Below are 18,047 nucleotides of genomic sequence, written 5' to 3' on the forward strand. Positions count from 1 at the left end.
ACCGGTTTTACCGGTATTACCGTGCTATTTTCCACTACCGAAATACCGGTTTTCTCACAACCAAAAACCGGTATTTTCGGTATTTGTTTTTTTACATGATCAATTTTCAAATAACAACTGCAGAAACCTACATTGCTGTTAAAAATTTTGAGCATATAGGGAGAATTCAGTTTTAAGATTTATATTTAATTCTTCCATAGGAGAAACCTCGGAATACCTATGGTACCCAATTTGACGAAAATGCAATTTTTGAAAATTAAGAATATTGTGCGACAATCGACGACTACGAAGTTGAAGATATGTGTTTTTTGTTTTTTGCGAGAAAAAATCAGAAGGAAGTTATTTTGCTTGACTAAACACACCTCGGAAGAGGAATTTCTTCGATTACTAGTACAAATTGGAATAGCAGTGCTACGCCAATTCTACGAGCTCTAATCTACAGTTCACACGTCTTTGACCGATCTTAAAAGCAAGCATGCGCTTAATTTAACCGATGAGAAATTCATGAAAAATTTTGGCTGCTGTACCGGAAAAATTGCAAACTCTACTAAACTGACTCTACGACTCTAGAGCTGCTCTCCGAACACACTTCATCTATCGCACAACTACTGTTCTATTCACTGTATTGGTCGAATTTCACGAAGAGTTCGTATATTTAACTTTATTCGTTTTATAATTAACTGCACCCTTAGTGATTTAATAACAAATGGCTGCAGTATTTATCAAGACATCAAGCATATTTTGATAAGGTAAGCGAAGTTCTGTGATGCTTTACTAACATCAAAGTTAATGTAATAAATTCAGAAGCCAAACAGACAGAGGAACCAAATCAACTGGACTTTCAATATTAGTTTAACTTAAATGTCCTAATCGGTTTAAAAGTTCTTGAACACGGGTTTCCTACCATATAGATAATTTAACGCTCGGTCTGTACGTCTTTTCCGATGGACGCCGATTGAAGATTCTTTGAATCCGGAAGCTTATTCAGTAAAATTTGTTCTTGTTTAAGTGATGACATGATAAACAAAACTCTTTGCGGTAGCAGATATTTTTTTTTGAATAAACTTGTCAACTAGTTATATCAAAAGAAATTAAATTATTGAAATCATACAATTTTTGAATTTTTTAAATTAATTTTTCATGTGTTCACTTTTACCGGTTTTACCGGTATTGAATTTGTCAATACCGAAAAACCGGTTTTCGAAATACCGCCCGGTATTGGCATCTCTATTCGCCACCCCCGGGCTCCAGTTTTCGCCACCCCCGGCTCCAGTTTTCGCCACCCCTAGAAGCATCGTTTGTGGCATGTTCTAGTCTGGAAATTCATTTCAATTTATGTATCAAAAACTTGTATCAATTTTCAGTTGAATGAAGAAAATAAAATGGAAATCCGTTGAGAAATAAACGAGACATGGCAATTTACTTGAAATCAGTATCAGTAGCGTCTATCTCTAATTTGGCACATGACCGAAATCGTATCAGCATTGGTGTCAAACTTCAATATTTTATAATTTATTGACATTGAAAGCTATTCAAGGTTCACGGCTTTCTATGGCAACTTTGTAGCAGATTCAGAGTACCCCGGCGGAAGTGCTCATTTTAGGATATATTCGAAATCATATCAATATGGGTGTTATATTCTATGGTTTTGATATCCGTAAAACCTCCAAAATGGCCATAGACAGTATTGGCAATGTTTTAGGAACTAATTCACGGAAATGGTTACTTTTCATCAGTCGACTGCGACTGATCATCTGTTCCAGTTCAAAATATATAAATTCAAATGAATTTTCATACTTAAAAACGATCAGAAGCCGAAGAAATCATTTTTTTAAAGTAGTTTCCGATATCTTTTAAATATTTAGGAAAAACCAGAGAATATACCTCGACAAATGCAACCTGCTGACCAATAGAATTTTTTCTAGACTCTACATTTATTTCTTATTTATGAACTTGCTTGCTCAATTTATACGTAACTCGACAAAAATAGCATTATTGAGTTCTTTTGCATAAGAATGTATCTCTATCTTTAAGTCACAAATAAGGAGACCCAGCGGCGTATTCAAGCAGGATATCGCGCCTACTTTGCCTTTCGCAAAACGCTGAAATTAAGGGGCATAAGCTGCTGTACGTACCTGACAATGTTTAAACCCCCTATTAGACTGGTAGACTATCCTCACGGAAAACCTACCCTAGTAGCACAGTTGTTACAAACTAGTTGTGGTAACCGATTAATGACTAATTTCAATCATAAATAGGTTGCGGCAACCAGAAATGACTACTACTGTGTTATTTGACTCATAACGAATATACGTTATATACGGGGGAGGGCTTCGTAACTCACAAACTTTGTGGTTTTTCGTTTAATTGATCATAAATTCGAATAGGGCATACAAATATCTACTATATAACATAAGAAATTACATGTTTATTCCAAAAATAAAAGCATGAGAGATTCTAGAATTTCGGAAATATGGGTGCGTTATGAGTCAGGTAATACAGTAGGGTACGCTCCATTGCGGACGACATTTGGCGGAGTAAAAGTTGAAAGCGAAGAGTAGCAGAGGTGCATGAATCAAGGGCAACAGACACTGCCTGGGGAAATTACTAACGTACATTCGGCCAAATTTACGCCCATGGATAAATGAAACTTTCAAATTTTAATGTAGAAAGTCTATTGGCTAACAATTATTTGACATTCACTAGTTTCTTGATAATAAATTTTGTCAGTTTTAAAAGAATTGACAGGTTCACTGAACTGCCTTTGTAAAACGAATGGTTTTCATGTTTCATGTTTGTGAATATGACGGTACGCTACGAATATAATAATATGCAGAATTTCAAAAAATAGTGTTGCATTCAAATTTACTTGATGCAGTAATTACAAGCAAGAATCTATAGAACAGATTCTCATCAGTAGCATCGCCACATTTTATGAACATGGTAGAAAACAGGAAATAATAAATGGACGTTGGTTTTGAAACGCAGTCGCAAGACAGTCGTTAGACTTTGCGCAAATGATAGTAGTGCTGCTTTTACAAACGTAAATGAAAAATGTTTTCTGATCCATTTAATTCTAATTATCTTACATATGCTGGTAAAATCTGAGTTGTCATATCAATAATAAATTGCGTACATTTAAAATACATTATATCTAATCTTTTTAATCAAGAGCGCAGGCTCTTGAGAAAACTTCATAAAAATTATTCAAATAAATTAGCAAAGCAAATTATTAGAGTGCAGGACAATTTCGGTGTTACTGTTAGGATCATATTGTCCCTTACAGTTTCGCCCATTCGAGATTCAAACAAATAACGACTGGCTTGTTAAATCAGTGTGGTACCTCCAGGTCTACTCGAACTTTCAAATGAATGCTTATATTATTTTTTTTTTAATTTTTTAATATTCATATTAACATTATTTTTCGTATCGTCCAAATCACACAGCGTTTTTACCAGATAGGTAGAAATGACGATGGACTGGGGTCAGTCCTGGCGTATTGGTTAGCATTCACGCCTCTCACACCGAGGACCCGGGTTCAAATCCCAACCCCGCAGAAGTTACGAATGACCCGAACTGGTTAAAGTGACTATAATTTAAACAAAAAAAAAAGAAATGACGACAAATTAATTAATGTATCTAGTATCCATCCATCAAATTTATATCTGTTAAACACAATTCGGTTTTCTGAAATAAGCTATCTGGGATGTTAAATTTGGAAAATAACCTCTATGAACTAAATCACCGTAGTTAGAATGGAGTATTCCCAATCAAGTAAACATGGCGAAAACTGGTGCCTGTGCTGCGCTCAGAACGCTCTATTGAAATTCGCCGATGGCGAAAACTGGATCACCTGCATAAAATGGGAACCAGTTTTCGCCACCTAGAATTATCTAGAAATCCAGTAAATAAGCAATATTTTAAGGTTTATTTATACACAATCGTTGAGATTAATAAACGATAGAAAAAAATTTTAGGTTTTCTACTGTAACCACAACCACAAAATATATTGTTTTTCCAACAATTATTGATTCTCATCCATAGCTGTACAGCAGAAAAAATCATCCCGATCTGAGAACACAAACTGAAAATAATGATAACTTAAGTTGTACAATTATCAAGGTTTTGGAATCGTATTTTATTGATTAAGTGTATAATTTTGTTTAAATCAATGAATATGTTATGGCAATTATCGTACGCCAACTAGCAATAAAACACCTGTGATCCACTAGGGTGGCGAAAACTGGTGCCCTGGCGAAAACTGGTGCCGTTACCCTATAGTATAACAAAGGTAAAAAGTACTGATTTTCTTCAAACTTGTTAGTCATTTATGTCCCCTTAAACGGAGTTCGACGTGATAAAAATATGTATAGTTATACTTACTCGTTAGGATAAGGAGGCTCCGGAAAATCCAATGAATTACATTCGTAGGCTGCTAAGGTGACGCTGGCAATATGAGGTCCTAAATATAATATGAACGTATGCAAGCCTGTTCCTAGACCAACCGATGAAAGGACTCCCAGTCCAACCCAATATATTATAAAAAATCCATTGACTTTCAGTATTTGAATAAAATCCTGATGATATCCCGGAACATGGCACATAGCTATGAGCGTTACTAAAAATAATATCAGCCCTATCACCAAATTCCGGTTGAAAATTAACCTGCAAACGAACACACATGGTAATAAATGAAACAGTTTAAATTGGTATTATACCGTTTTCCGTAAAAGTTTATAAGAGATATTATTTCCAGTCCAGCATACTTTGATGTTTTTATTGGTGATCTCCACAACACAAGATTTTTGTCTTTCACTGAATATTTGCGGTTTCTACTTTTCGAAGATGTCGAAGACACAGCGCCATTGAATCTAGTTTCACTTTGCACGTCTTCTTTGATTTTTATCATACTTCAGCTTAGTGGATGTGTTCACTAAAAAAATTAAAATACAAATTCATTACATGCTTTGCTGATATTTTACCTAGGTCAATGTGATGAAAGTTGATTTTCACCAGTAATTAAATAATTTTTGAGAAATAGTAAATGGATATGAAAAGTGATAAATTGAATGAACTGAAAAACCTAGGGTATGAAATGAGTAAAGCAAACGAGAAAGCGACCAACATAGCTCTTTCCAAAAAGCAAAGCCTGGGTGCTAATTCCGTTATCGAAATTTGATCTGTTTTTATACGACAGACTTCGCAACCATCTGTTAGAATACAGTACAGTGCGGGGTCAGTGTTACGATCCTATTGATTTTAACAGCCTCTCCCAGCCGAGATTCAAACATACGACGACTGGCCTATTAGACTAGCGTCTTACCTCGAGGCCAACTGGGAGGCTATATACTGCCACCGGAAGCATATATGTCCCATGTTACAAAACACGAAAATGAGAAAATCGCACTCAAAGTTGAAAAACTGATTTTTATAAAATTACTTAGTTTTCATGTTATTATTCATCCCTCTTTGAGATAATGTTGAAAAACTTCACTAAATGTTGGATACAACTTGAAACCATTTTATATGAAAAGATATATGCAGCGAGACAAATATGCGTCCATTTTCCCAGTGGGACAAATTGACTTCAAATTTTTTCAAGTTTTTCTAGTATAAACACCATGTTTTCGATTCATATTATAAAAATATATATATGTATAATTATAACGTTAGACAACAGAATGTCAAAAATGACAAAATGTAACATGGGACAGTTATGCTTCCACTGGCAGTATAGCTCTTGCCAATCCAAACTTCTACCTAGCACCTCCACGCGGCCATATCCGGTAATACTCTATTGAGTAGCTAAGCTATAGAAGCACGCGGTACTGCTGGTTCCCAGCTACCTGACCTTGTAACATGAGACCTTGTCCCATAATAAATGTAAATTATTACGAAAGTTGTATGTGTGTTGCATGTTAGGAATTAGGATTTTTTTTTAGGAATTAGGAATTAGGAACTAATCGAGCAAATGGAATCAAATTTGCCATGCGGGTGTCTTTGGAGGCAGGATTTTTTTCTATAGTGAATTGAGACCCTCTTTAGAAAGGGAATTATGACCCTCCGCCTTTTAAGAGGGGGGCGCTTCCATACAACTGAGATACAAATTTTCTCATAACTCGAGAACTAATCAATCTAATGGAACTAAATTTGGAAGAATCTTTTCTGTGATGAATTAGGACCCATTTCCTTTTTATGAGGGGGTGCTCCCATACACATGAAATACAAATATCCTCATAACTCAAGAACTAATCAAACAATTGGAACCAAATTTAGGGGTTAGGAGGCAGGAATTTTTTGTATTGCGAATTATGACCCCTCCTCCCTGTAATCGAGGGAGCTCCCATACAAATTAAATACAAATTTCCTCATACTGCGAGAACTAATCAAGCAAATGGAACCAGCTTTGGCATGTGGTGGTTTTTGGAGGCAAGAATTTTTTCAATGATGATTTAGAACTCCTCCCCTCTTTAGGAGGGGTGCTCGCATACAAATAAAATACAAATTTCATTATAACTCAAGAACTAACCAAGCAAATGGAACCAAATTCGGCATGTTGGAGTTTTTGTATGCAGGATTTTTTTCTATGGTGAATTAGGACCCCTGCCTTCTTTAAGAAGGGGGGATTCCATATAAATGAAATACAAATTTTGTTTCTTTTTTGGCAATGCTGTCAAGCCAAAATGTGTTGCTAATCTAACGCGTGAAAACAAACCTGAAAAGTGGTAAACATTTGATCGCGATGTTACCGAAAATTGTCGCTATACCTTCTGAAGTACTCGTTCTGTGATCGATCGCTTTATCTAGCTGGTACGTACCTTCTACAGCACAGTGTTTCAACAATAAATTCTCAACAACAGCTTCGATATTCGCCATTGTGAAGTGATCTATGCGATGTAAACTAAAGTTATCTACTGATTGCTTTCTCTGCCCCCTACATACGTATACGCATGAACAGCAATGTCGACGACGCGCACTGCACCTTCCAATATCAAAACAGATAGTGCTACGTTATGAAGCTATTTTCAAAGCCAGCATTACATTCAATGAACAATTGAATCTGAATATTTCGCTCTTCTCTTTTAAACATTCTCTTAAACAATGGCACTCACAGATTCTTTTATAAACATACATATGTCAGAAATGCAGTTTACCGTGAAAGCACCTAATTCCGATCACCTAAGGCATGATTCATCTTTGAATCTCTACTGAAAAATATAGCTTTGATATTTATTTACACGGTATGTGTCTTTAGCAAGTATTTTCAATTATGTTTCATGGAAAAATACTAAAATACCTAAATTATTTACCAAAAGTTAAAAAAATGCATCAAAGTATGATGTATCAGTGCACCTAATTCCGATCATCAATTATAAGGGGTGATTCTAATTCCGATCACAGGTGTATCTAATTCCGATCGCGTCATGATGAGCTGTTAAAGTATAAAACTGTTGTCAACTCGTACCAAATGGATCTGAAATGTATTGCATTTATGTAGTTTGACGACAATCCCCCTACCAGTCATCTTCTGCTTGCGTTAATGATCATTATTGTCATTAGCTTAATATTCATAAAATTTGTGTACTCAAAAGATCGACAAGCGAATTATGAAACTTTCCTCTTCTTTTATCTTTGTTCAACTGTTACAATTACAATAAAATTGGGCCACATTGGACGCTTTCATTAAGCTTTGATTATAAATAATAGTAAAAATCAAACCAGAAAGGTTGTGTTTCAAACAAGACCGCGTAGTTGGCGTAGAACTACGTGAGGCTGGTTTTCGCGAAGAAACCTCGAATATTAAAGAAAACTTATATGTGTAGCGTAAAATAGCGTAAAGTGAGAAAAAAAACAAAAAATATAATAATAATATTATCTTGCTGTACCGTATTTATGGTAGATGAGCTATTTTGTGATATCAAAAACGAAAATTTGTACCAGCGCTAAAATCGGAGTATTTCAGTATAGAAATTTGCCTCACGCATCTAGCTATTAACAAAGTTCTAGGAGAAAACTTTAGTCCTCAAAATAATATGTTATTGTTATATTAAAAGAACACACATTAATAAGATAGTTCATAACTGCGCTGTCACTGTCGCTTGTTTACAGCGTTAGAAAAGCAAAACATCTGAGACTCTCAATTGGCCTCGAGGTACGGCACTGGTCTAATAACCCGATCAAATGAATATATCAAATTTATAACAAGATGAGTTCTAGATAATAAGTATTTTATAACAAAGTCTCCTTTGCGTTTGGTTATAAACTTGGTCTCGTTAGCAGTTAAAATAACTAAAATTGTAACAAAATTTGCTCAAGGTATATCACAAATATATCAAATTATGATATAATTTGATCTAGTTTATATCCATATGAGTAACAAAAATCAGTATTCTGTCTTGCTGTATAACCAAATTGTAACAAAGCGATTTATAAGTATCAGAACGAGATAAATTCTTGGGCTGCGAAGTTGGTCGTCTAAAAACAGAAGGTCAAAATTCCAAATCGGAATGTAGCACCTAGGCTATACTGTGCTCTGCAGTAAGCAAAAAACACGCAAGATTATTTTGCTTCTTTGTCTTGAATCAGCAGCAGACACAAGCTTGATGCTTGTGAAGATGCAGAGGATTACCTGGTCTGTATTAGCAACAAGTATTGGACTAACATTTCTTCCCATCCCACCAGGAACCGCATTGGGACGGGGCCGGCGTCGGTATTGATCAGCACGCAGAGATCTGATAAGGTTGCACAATAAGTAAAAGTGCGCTGTCCTAAGCATGCTTTTTCCAGCCATCATTTTGCAATTTTCATCGCCCCTGGTCAATAACGGAATAGCAACACACGGGCGGAATCCTATGCTTATGCTTGCTTATGCTAATCAGCAGCAGCCACAAGCTTGGTGTGTATGGTCGTCCGTGCCTGGGAAACAAGACTATCATACGGAAAATGTATGGGAAATTTTTAGCTTGAAATCTTTCGTTACTTTTCACTATTTAGCGATTGGCAAACAATCTTTTCAAGAAAGCCATACAATTGCTGCATCGTTTATGGTCAAAATCCGTTTTAAATTGGAAGAGCTATTAGCGTTCAAAATCTTTCATTCTTTCGTGACGGTGGCTTGACTCCAAATATTGGTTGACGTAGCTGCTGTACCTGCTGTAAGACGTAGCTCTACGTCAAAAAATTTCGATAATCCTACCATGTTATCATGTTGCAATTAATCCTAAACTCCAAATAGCAACTTCTATAGCTTGCATTTTGCCAGTTTATAACTTTGATATAGTGATCGGAATTAGAAGCAGAAAAAAATTATGTTCATAATTCCGATCAATCACTTTAATGGAATAAATTCCGCAAATTCAACATTTTTTCAGCCAAATTTGATATAGAACGGTTACATATGCTTGTATCTATTTGTTATCATATAGAACACCGAAGAAAGTAATATGTTTTCACGCTGCTATCATCTTAGCAAATTTGATCGAGCGCTTAGCACTTCGGGTAAGAAAACACATTTTGATGGCCTGTCGAATTTAATTTATTTTGAAGTGCATGGTGCCCCAAAGGCAGTCATTTTTCAACAACTGACACATAAACACATAGCACAATAACTAAGCGTGCTCATTTACTACAGATTTTGGCTCAATTTTCTAAAAATTTACCATTTAGGTTGAGTGATCGGAATTAGGAGCTGATCGCAATTATGTGCGGTCATGGTACATTAGGCTTTGATCTAATGATCTTATACAGTCCTACGTCACCCTTTCGTTTTTTTTCATGAGCTTTCAGATATTTTCGACCTGTCACAATATTTAACTTTTTTGTCTATATCATTTAAAACAAGCTGCACTCACCTGGTTTAGAACCAAGAACCACCCGTACCGCAGTATTTGTTCATTACCTTTAAGCTACTGGCATATCAGTACCTCAATGATATTTTTGCACATCTTGAACTGAAGTCATCGTATATGTAAGCAATGAGATCGTATCTGATGCATTGAACATGTAAGTACGGATTTGATTCATTCTCATCCGACATACGAGTTTGTGTCAATTGTGACTGAATTACAGTGTCGTAAATAAGTTTGCATTTGATCGTTAATATCATTAAAATTAAATGCTGACTTCATGGAATGATATGCAGTACCTTTGTTAGCATTCCGTGGTACAGATTGTTCTAAATATACATTAGAATACGTTATATGCATATTCATATTTGATTACATGGAGATAATATTATTAAAGCTCAAGTACAAAAATGATGTCTGTTATTTCATAAGCTCTTAAAAAGAAATTAAAAGCTAATTAAAAAAAGAATGCTGAACATTTAGGTGCTATACTGCCCATAAATGGAAGACAGTCACATCTGCAAAAACGTGCAACTACGAAAAACGCTGTTGAAGCCATGATCATTTTTCTTTAATCTTGAATCGATTTTGGAAACAAATCGTACAAATCGTCATAAAATCACTTGAATGTACATAACAGAATACTTTTACAAGCAATTTGTTCACAAATGACCTAAAATTTGTTCCACCACTTAGAAAGACTGCCAAAGTTACTGATATGCGTTTATTTGTGCTTGAATAAGCACGAATAAACGCATTACAGTCACAGCTCACAGCATGCCTTGATCCTTGCGTTCAGGTGACTCGGCAGTATTTTCAAGACCACGTGTCGTTGTTTTTTTTTTTGATAATTCACGTGTTCGTTCAATTCAATTGTTCAAAATGTCCTTTTTGACTCAAATCTCTTCCTGGCCTTTTTTTCTTTTTATTGTAATTTGTTATTTTGAGTTTATAGTGAGGTCGCACGATGGGGTTTGTTTGACTCAGAAGCTGGTCACTTCCCTGTGTGTCTGGAACACACCCAGAACGTGCCCGAGTATGACCAATGTGATCCTGGACACTATATGTGACAACAAATGAACTATTTCAAACTTTTTTTGCAATTTCGAGTACCGACTTAGAGATGCCACATGTTGTATTTTAGTTGAATTCAGAAACTAATCCCCGTAGAGGTATCTGGAACATTCACGGACATGTTTAGATGTGGCCAATGACGTCTTGAACACTTTATACGACTACCAATAGTCTAGATTTGCAAATCCGTGTATTTATAGGTGTCCATTGATGGGTTTGTTGTGTTTTAAGGTGCTTTTATGTTCAAGTCCCATATATTCCGAAACTTATTCCCACTGTAACTTCGGAATCGTACATCCGATCCAAATTCTCCTCAATAGTGTTCTTCTAGGCCATAAAATTTTCCGTTTGGTAGTTGCTGCAGTCGAATCGGTCCAGGCATTTTCGAAAAACAGATGCTTATTGATATATTTTTACTTCTGTGACTGTTATGCGTTTATTTGTAATATGGGACTGACATAGTTTGATATTTTTTTCAACATCTTGGGAACAAACATAACTTTTTTGTTTGAAATATTGAAAGAACAGTTAATTTAAAGATGATTCCCAGGGTTATCTCAAAAGTGGTGAAAAGTCAGTTGGGACTGTTATGCATTTATGGGCAGTATAGGACAGCTCAAAATTGCTTACAACAATAAGCATCAAACATTATTTTTTACTGTACCAGTTTCATGCTGAAAGTCTTTTTCCAATTCCACTTAACATTTGCATTTCTTCTGAAAAGCCATAAGATGCACTGATATAACGGCATTTAGACTAACGGAATGGATTATACTCTAGACTTGCCCAGTTCTGAGAAGTAAAGCCCAGTTCTCTCTTTGGTAAATTTTAAGATTTGCGTTTGTTCACTTACGTATCAGAGAAATATCTACAAAATTATTAGTTTTTACTTTTAACATTTTTAATTTATAAAACGTTGGGTTACGTGGTTACGTACGCTAAACAACAATCAAACTCCTCAAAGAGTGCTTTTTCAAAAAGATTTTCTTGTCTTGTCAGTATGATTTAATTTATTTATTTATTTATTTATTATTGAGAACTTCATCCGACAGGAATGTCTTAATGAATATATTCATGATTGGGAAAAGCCGCCTTGAAATGCATACATAGCAGTTTTCAAGCCGGCATAAAAACCCAATTCTTCTGGAGAAATAAAGGTCAATACAAAACACTAAACACAAAGTTACAAAAATCGAACATTAACAAAAACTACCGAAAATCAAAAAATTAAAAGTTAAAATCAGCCTGGTTATACGCTAGAGCCAGTCGACGAACTGGTTCATGCTGGCTATAATTTGTGCGATGCGCGTTCAACCGAAGAAGCTGTTGATGGCGTTGTGGGCGACGAGGGCAATAAAGTTGAAGCATCGACAGGATGGTTGGACAATCATAGCTACCGCTGAGGATTTTTTGAGCAGTTTGAGCCATGATATCTTTACGTCGCCTTTCGAGGGGTGTAATTCCTATTAGGAGGCACAGGTCCGTATAGGGCTGTAGGTTGTCAGAATTTCTCCATGGTAGTGTACGGCAAACCCTTAAAACAGTGTTTCTGTACGCGTTCGATTTGTTGTATCCAATTATCGTAAAAGGGATCCTAAACAGCGCAGGCTGACTCCAAAATTGACCGCACCAGCGCGCAATACAAGGTCCGCAAGGTTCCAAGGTTTTTCGAACTCCTTAACAATTCTCATGATCAGTCCGAGTTGTCGATTTGCCTTGCTGATAATCATGGAATAATGTTGCCTAAATGTCAGTTGAGCATCCAAGACTACTCTGAGATCGGTGACTACATCGCAGCGTTGCAGAAGTATTCCATCAATGCGATAGTCATGCACCATAGGCTGCTTTTTACGATGAAAACTGATCGCAGTGTATTTAGAAATGCTTAGCGACATGTAATTTCTGGAGCACCAGTCTGCGAATGAATCAATCAGCGCTTGAAGACTATTGCAATCATTGCGAGTTTCGATACGCTGAAAGATCTTAGTGTCATCTGCGTACAACAATCGTGTGCCACGAGGTAATAGTTTAGTAAAATCGTTAATAAACAATGAAAAAAGTAAGGGTCCCAGTATGCTGCCTTGAGAGACCCCAGAATTGCTGCTGAACCAGTCAGATTGAGATGCACCCAACTTTACAGCAATTTTTCGATTGCATAAGTAGGATTCAAACCATGCTACCATTGCCACAGAAGCTCCGAGTTTATCACATTTTGCACAAAGTAATCCATGATCGACACGATCAAAAGCAGCTTTTAGGTCTGTATAGATAGCATCTATTTGGAAACTCCGTTCCATCCCACGCAGTCAAAATGAGGTAATTTCCATTAAATTGGTAGTTACAGACCTGCCAGGGAAGAATCCGTGTTGTGCTGTGCAGTGGAAATATAGTTTTTTACGGTGAACATCAAATGGTTGTAAATAATAGCTTCGAACATTTTCGAGCAAGCGCACAAACAGGAAATCCCAAGATATTGTTCAACATTACGTTTGTCGCCCTTTTCAAACACCGAAAACATGAAAGACTCTTTCCAGCTGCAAGGGAACTGTTGGTAATGCAAAGAAAGGTTGAATATGGAGGCAAGCGGTGATTTTAGAGTCTCATAACAATTTTTCACAAGAGCAGCAGGAATGCCATCGGGTCCGGGACAATATGACTGTTTTAAATTGACGATAGCATTAGCAACTTCCTCGTCCGAAATTGTAAAGATGCATGCAGTGAACATGTTGCTAGGGACATGTACGAGGGCTGTAGCGATCTCGTCTGTCGAAGCACATACAGGATTGAAGACACTTGCTAAATGCTCAGCAAATAACTCACATTTGCTGCTATCGATAGAAGCTTCATTATGCCGCAGATACATATTAGATGGAAGCCCGTCTTCTTTGCGCTTCGAGTTTACGAACTTCCAAAAGCATTTTGGATTTGAGCGCAGGTTGCGTTCAGTCTTATGTACATAGTCTCTATGGAATCTTCTGTTTAGTGTTTTGTACGCTCTGCTTGCTGTGATAAAACGACATCGAGTAGCAGGATTCCTATTCTTTTAGTAGGCTCGAAGTGCTGATTTCCGAGAACGGTTGAGTCGAGTAAGTAGTCTATTTCCCCAGATAGGCTTAGGACGCGGACGAACTCTGGGGACATGTTGAAGAATTAACTCTTGAATTTTGGCGTTAAATTCTGAAACAGCTTCATTTGCGTCACTGCACGCATGGATAGCCGCCCAATCGAATTCTCTCAAAGCTGAGTTGATTGCATCATAGTTGCCACGGCGAAAGTCAAAACTGTTAGAATCGAATTCTTCAATGAAATGAGCTTTGATTGGCCTGTTGAATGTAACTATCAACGGTGGATGATGTATGTCGATGTTACTGAGGGAAACAAGTGCAGTCGTGACGGAGCAAGCTGATAAAGCTTGCTGATTCGCAAAAACCAAATCCAGAAATCGTCCATTCTGGTTGCATACATTATTGATTTGATACATGCTATGCAAAGCCATACCATCCAACAAACAAGCACTGCCTGCATTCATTGATGAGCGTAGAGCGTCGACAAAGAGATAACCAGCTTGTGGATGAGCCGACCACGATAAACCAAGACGGTTGTAATCGCCGAATAAAAGTAAATCGTCGTTAATATCCATCGAATTAACAGCTCTTTCAAGTGACGAAATGTGGCGATCTAATACACTCAACCCCCGCTAATATGAAAAACAGCTCGTTCAGATTGGGCGAGTTCATTTTTAATCTGAATATTTGGTAACTCTATTCATTTTCACATACGCGCAAGACGCGCACCCTATGAACTTGTTTTGATTTGACGAAAACAAACGTTTTGAAAATATTTCAAACATGCGCGAATTCTAAAGGTTTGATTTGTAGAAGACGAAATTGGCTCGGCAGTTTCAACTCAAATGGTCTATTTTGAGTGCTGGAGAGAGGTAAGTTGCATATGAGCTATATTGCCAAAGCTCCGAAGCAAGAGGAAACGCATTAAGATTTTTTGCTTTTTTTTAATTTACCGGTCAACTTTAACGTCAATTGTGTGTGACGCTTGACTGGTTTTTAATGTGAACGCATTCATACCACCGGGGTACAGATTAAAAATGTTCAGATTAAAGAAGGTCATACCAACGGGGGTACACGGTATATCCACTTCGTTTCGCAAATTAGGTGGAATATAAACAGCGCCGATTACAACTTTCGAATCATTGATATCCATTGTTACCCACAACTGCTCTAGCGATTCATCCATTGCTTCGACTAACAAAGCAGACGACAATGAACGTCGAACAGCGATAACCACTCCGCCGCCCCTTGCTTTTGTGCTATTCTTTGAAGTACGGTCGCACCGATACACAGTGTACTCAGTCCCAAACAGCTCAGCCGAATTGATTTGCGAGTCAAGCCATGACACGGTTAAAACAATGCAGTCGTATGGCGAGTCACAAACCTCTAGTGCAAAATCTGAAATCTTGCTGCGCAATCCGTGTGTGTTCTGATAGTAGAATGTGAGATGTGCTAGCGCCGACTCGGACGAAGAAACGGGTAGTAGTTGGTTGCGGTGGGTGATACTTTCGCAGCAGCTGGTGGTACGGCTATGGGGAACGGAATCTGCATCAATTTTTTGAAATTTTGAAACTTGCAATGACTTAATTGAACTGGGGGTCGGTTGACCCCCAAAATCCAACGGTGGTCGGGCAATTAGTTGGAAGGGGTCGTCAAAGGCTGCGATGGAATCGAAAGAGCGGTTTGTTGAAATTTTGCTGCTAGCGGTTCCCAAAAATTTGCAGATTTGTTTCGTTCTTCAAACTGCCGAAAGTAAATTTCTTCCGGCCAGTTAGCAGCGGCCAGTTAGTTCAAAGCGATATCTTTCAGCCGCGCATCAATTCCGATTTTGAATGAGATGAATGCTAAAGACTTTAGATCAGCGTCTCTTTTTACAAGTTTTTTAACGACCGGTTGAGAGCCAGCAACGCATTGTTGCACTAGTGCTGAAATTTCATCCTCAGACACATGAGGGGCGATACGCGAGAGGTAAAGCCAGAATTTTGCGGCAGTATCGACTAATTTAGGGAAATTTTCAATTGATCTTGTTCCGCTAATTAAGCTTGGAAATTCTGTAGGTTTAACGGGAGTGTTATTAGGCGAGATGATTCTGAGGGGCTTGGTTCTACGAGTGACTGTCTCAACTGCAGAAGCAGGATTATTTAGTTTGTCCGAAATCGATCCGATTTTGATGTCCTTGCTTGGAAAGTACGCCAGAGAGAGTGACAAAGCCCCCTCGTGGCAATAGATTTCTTACAAACGCGATTAACCCTAGTCCAATTTGATGTCAGTGTTAGGAAAGTGTGCCAGAAAAAATGACACAAGTTCGTTGTCCCAACAGATCGCAAATTCTTTACTGCGAGACGATTAAACCTGGGTGAATTTGATATCTGTGTTAGAAAAATGTGCTACAGCTGTAGTGTTCGGTTATAATATGACTCTGTATGAATAGGCATGCTTGCCGTTTCATTAGAAGTGCAGTGAAAAGATGTGCTGTTGATAAAATAGGATTGAATTGGTAAAATCCCTTCAACGTGGGAAACCATGGATAATAAAAACAATCTTTAATTTCAGTAAGGTAGCAGGAAAGCAATAGTTTGTGTTCTTGATTTTGTTAAATTGTTTTCAAATGCACAATCTTTTGAGAATTGAACGTATGCAATGTTACTACTTTGATAAATGTTACATACAACGCACGTTGCATGTATATATATTGCATATAGCATGTATACATGAAGAATCGAATGATTACAAGCATGAATACATGCCACTATCACTACAAAGAGACTTACGTAGTCCTGCGTCACCTATATATGCGGTCGTGTCTTGTACACAACCCCTCTGATTTTTGCCCTTATTTCAAATATTTTTTTCTCGATAACGCGGAAAGCGAATAGGTTCGGGTTTTTTGCATTTCAAACATATTTTATACTAATATTTACATTTTTGTTTGCATATAGTAACTTCTTCCCACCTCCCCTACGGCTCCTTGAACATGATCATTCGAAAAAAGAACATGAATTGTGGTACCATGGATTGGAGCTCGAGGGCTTAACCGAAATGAAAAATTCTAAAACGACATGAAAGTACATAAAATTATCTTGTCGTTGACCCATCCTTTTTTTAAAATTCGAACGCATAACAAAATGGTGGACATTCAAACATAAAAGTCAGTTTTTTAACCAAAAAATTTACTTTAAACGTTTCTAAAAAATACATAAATTGCAATAAGCATAAGCATAAGCATAGGATACCGCTCGTGTGCTGCTACTCCGTTATTGACCAGGACCGATGAAAATTGCAAAATGATGGCTGGAAAAAGCATACTTGGGACAGCACGCTATTTTTCATTGTGCAACCTTATCAGGTCCCTGCATGCTGATCAATACCGACGCCGGCCACGTCCGAATGCGGGTCCTGGTGGGATGGAAAGGAATGTTAGTCCAATACTTGTTGCTACTAAAGCCCAGGGAATCCTCTGCATCTTCACAAGTATTTCGGGAAAGGAATTGTTGTTAGTAGATGGGCGTAGCTAGATGGATGATGTAAGTATGTAAGCATCAGTCATATGAGACTAACCTGGATATTCGAAAATATTCTTGTAAAGTCAGTAACTACGAAAATTAAGATATAAAAAATACCTTTTTAACAAATTTAATACATTTAATGCTTATATACAACCATAATTTAATTTATATCGAAAAATACTATGCACATGCGAGATTTACGGCTCAAAAACCACGTAACAACTTGAACTTATCCGCGATCAGGGAAATCAGGGATAATAAAACGAGCCAATATAGTCCCTAAGTTGATAAGCATTTCCTCTTACCAACGCTAATATGCAGAGATATAGCGCCCTACACGCTTTGACAGTTGCGAAAATTGCAATTGATGAGAAAAGCCAGGAATATAAATATCTATAAGGTAGATAAATACGGGATGGAAATCAATGAGCAAGGTGGACAAGAGCGAAGATAAGCCGAAACTGGATAGTCAGGAACGAACATATAATAATGGCTAAACCTTCACGAGAAGGGGGATTTCAAACCTTTCTACTCTTTTACTAATAATTTATATTTTC

General features: G+C 37.2%; 1 protein-coding gene across 1 annotated transcript in view; it reads right to left on the bottom strand.

Moving 5' to 3' along the window:
• Positions 1–18,047, bottom strand: part of LOC128734139 (vacuole membrane protein 1) — a 118,192-nt gene that overhangs the window by 58,864 nt on the left and 41,281 nt on the right. The window contains exons 2-3 of the mRNA XM_053828175.1: positions 4,719–4,933; positions 4,384–4,665 (exon numbers count right to left, since the gene is read on the bottom strand). Of these exons, the coding sequence (XP_053684150.1) occupies positions 4,384–4,665; positions 4,719–4,909 (473 nt within the window). The 5' untranslated portion in view covers positions 4,910–4,933. The remainder of the gene's footprint in view (positions 1–4,383; positions 4,666–4,718; positions 4,934–18,047) is intronic.

This window comes from Sabethes cyaneus, chromosome 2 (assembly GCF_943734655.1).
Source record: "Sabethes cyaneus chromosome 2, idSabCyanKW18_F2, whole genome shotgun sequence".
Classification (NCBI taxonomy): Eukaryota; Metazoa; Arthropoda; class Insecta; order Diptera; family Culicidae; genus Sabethes; species Sabethes cyaneus.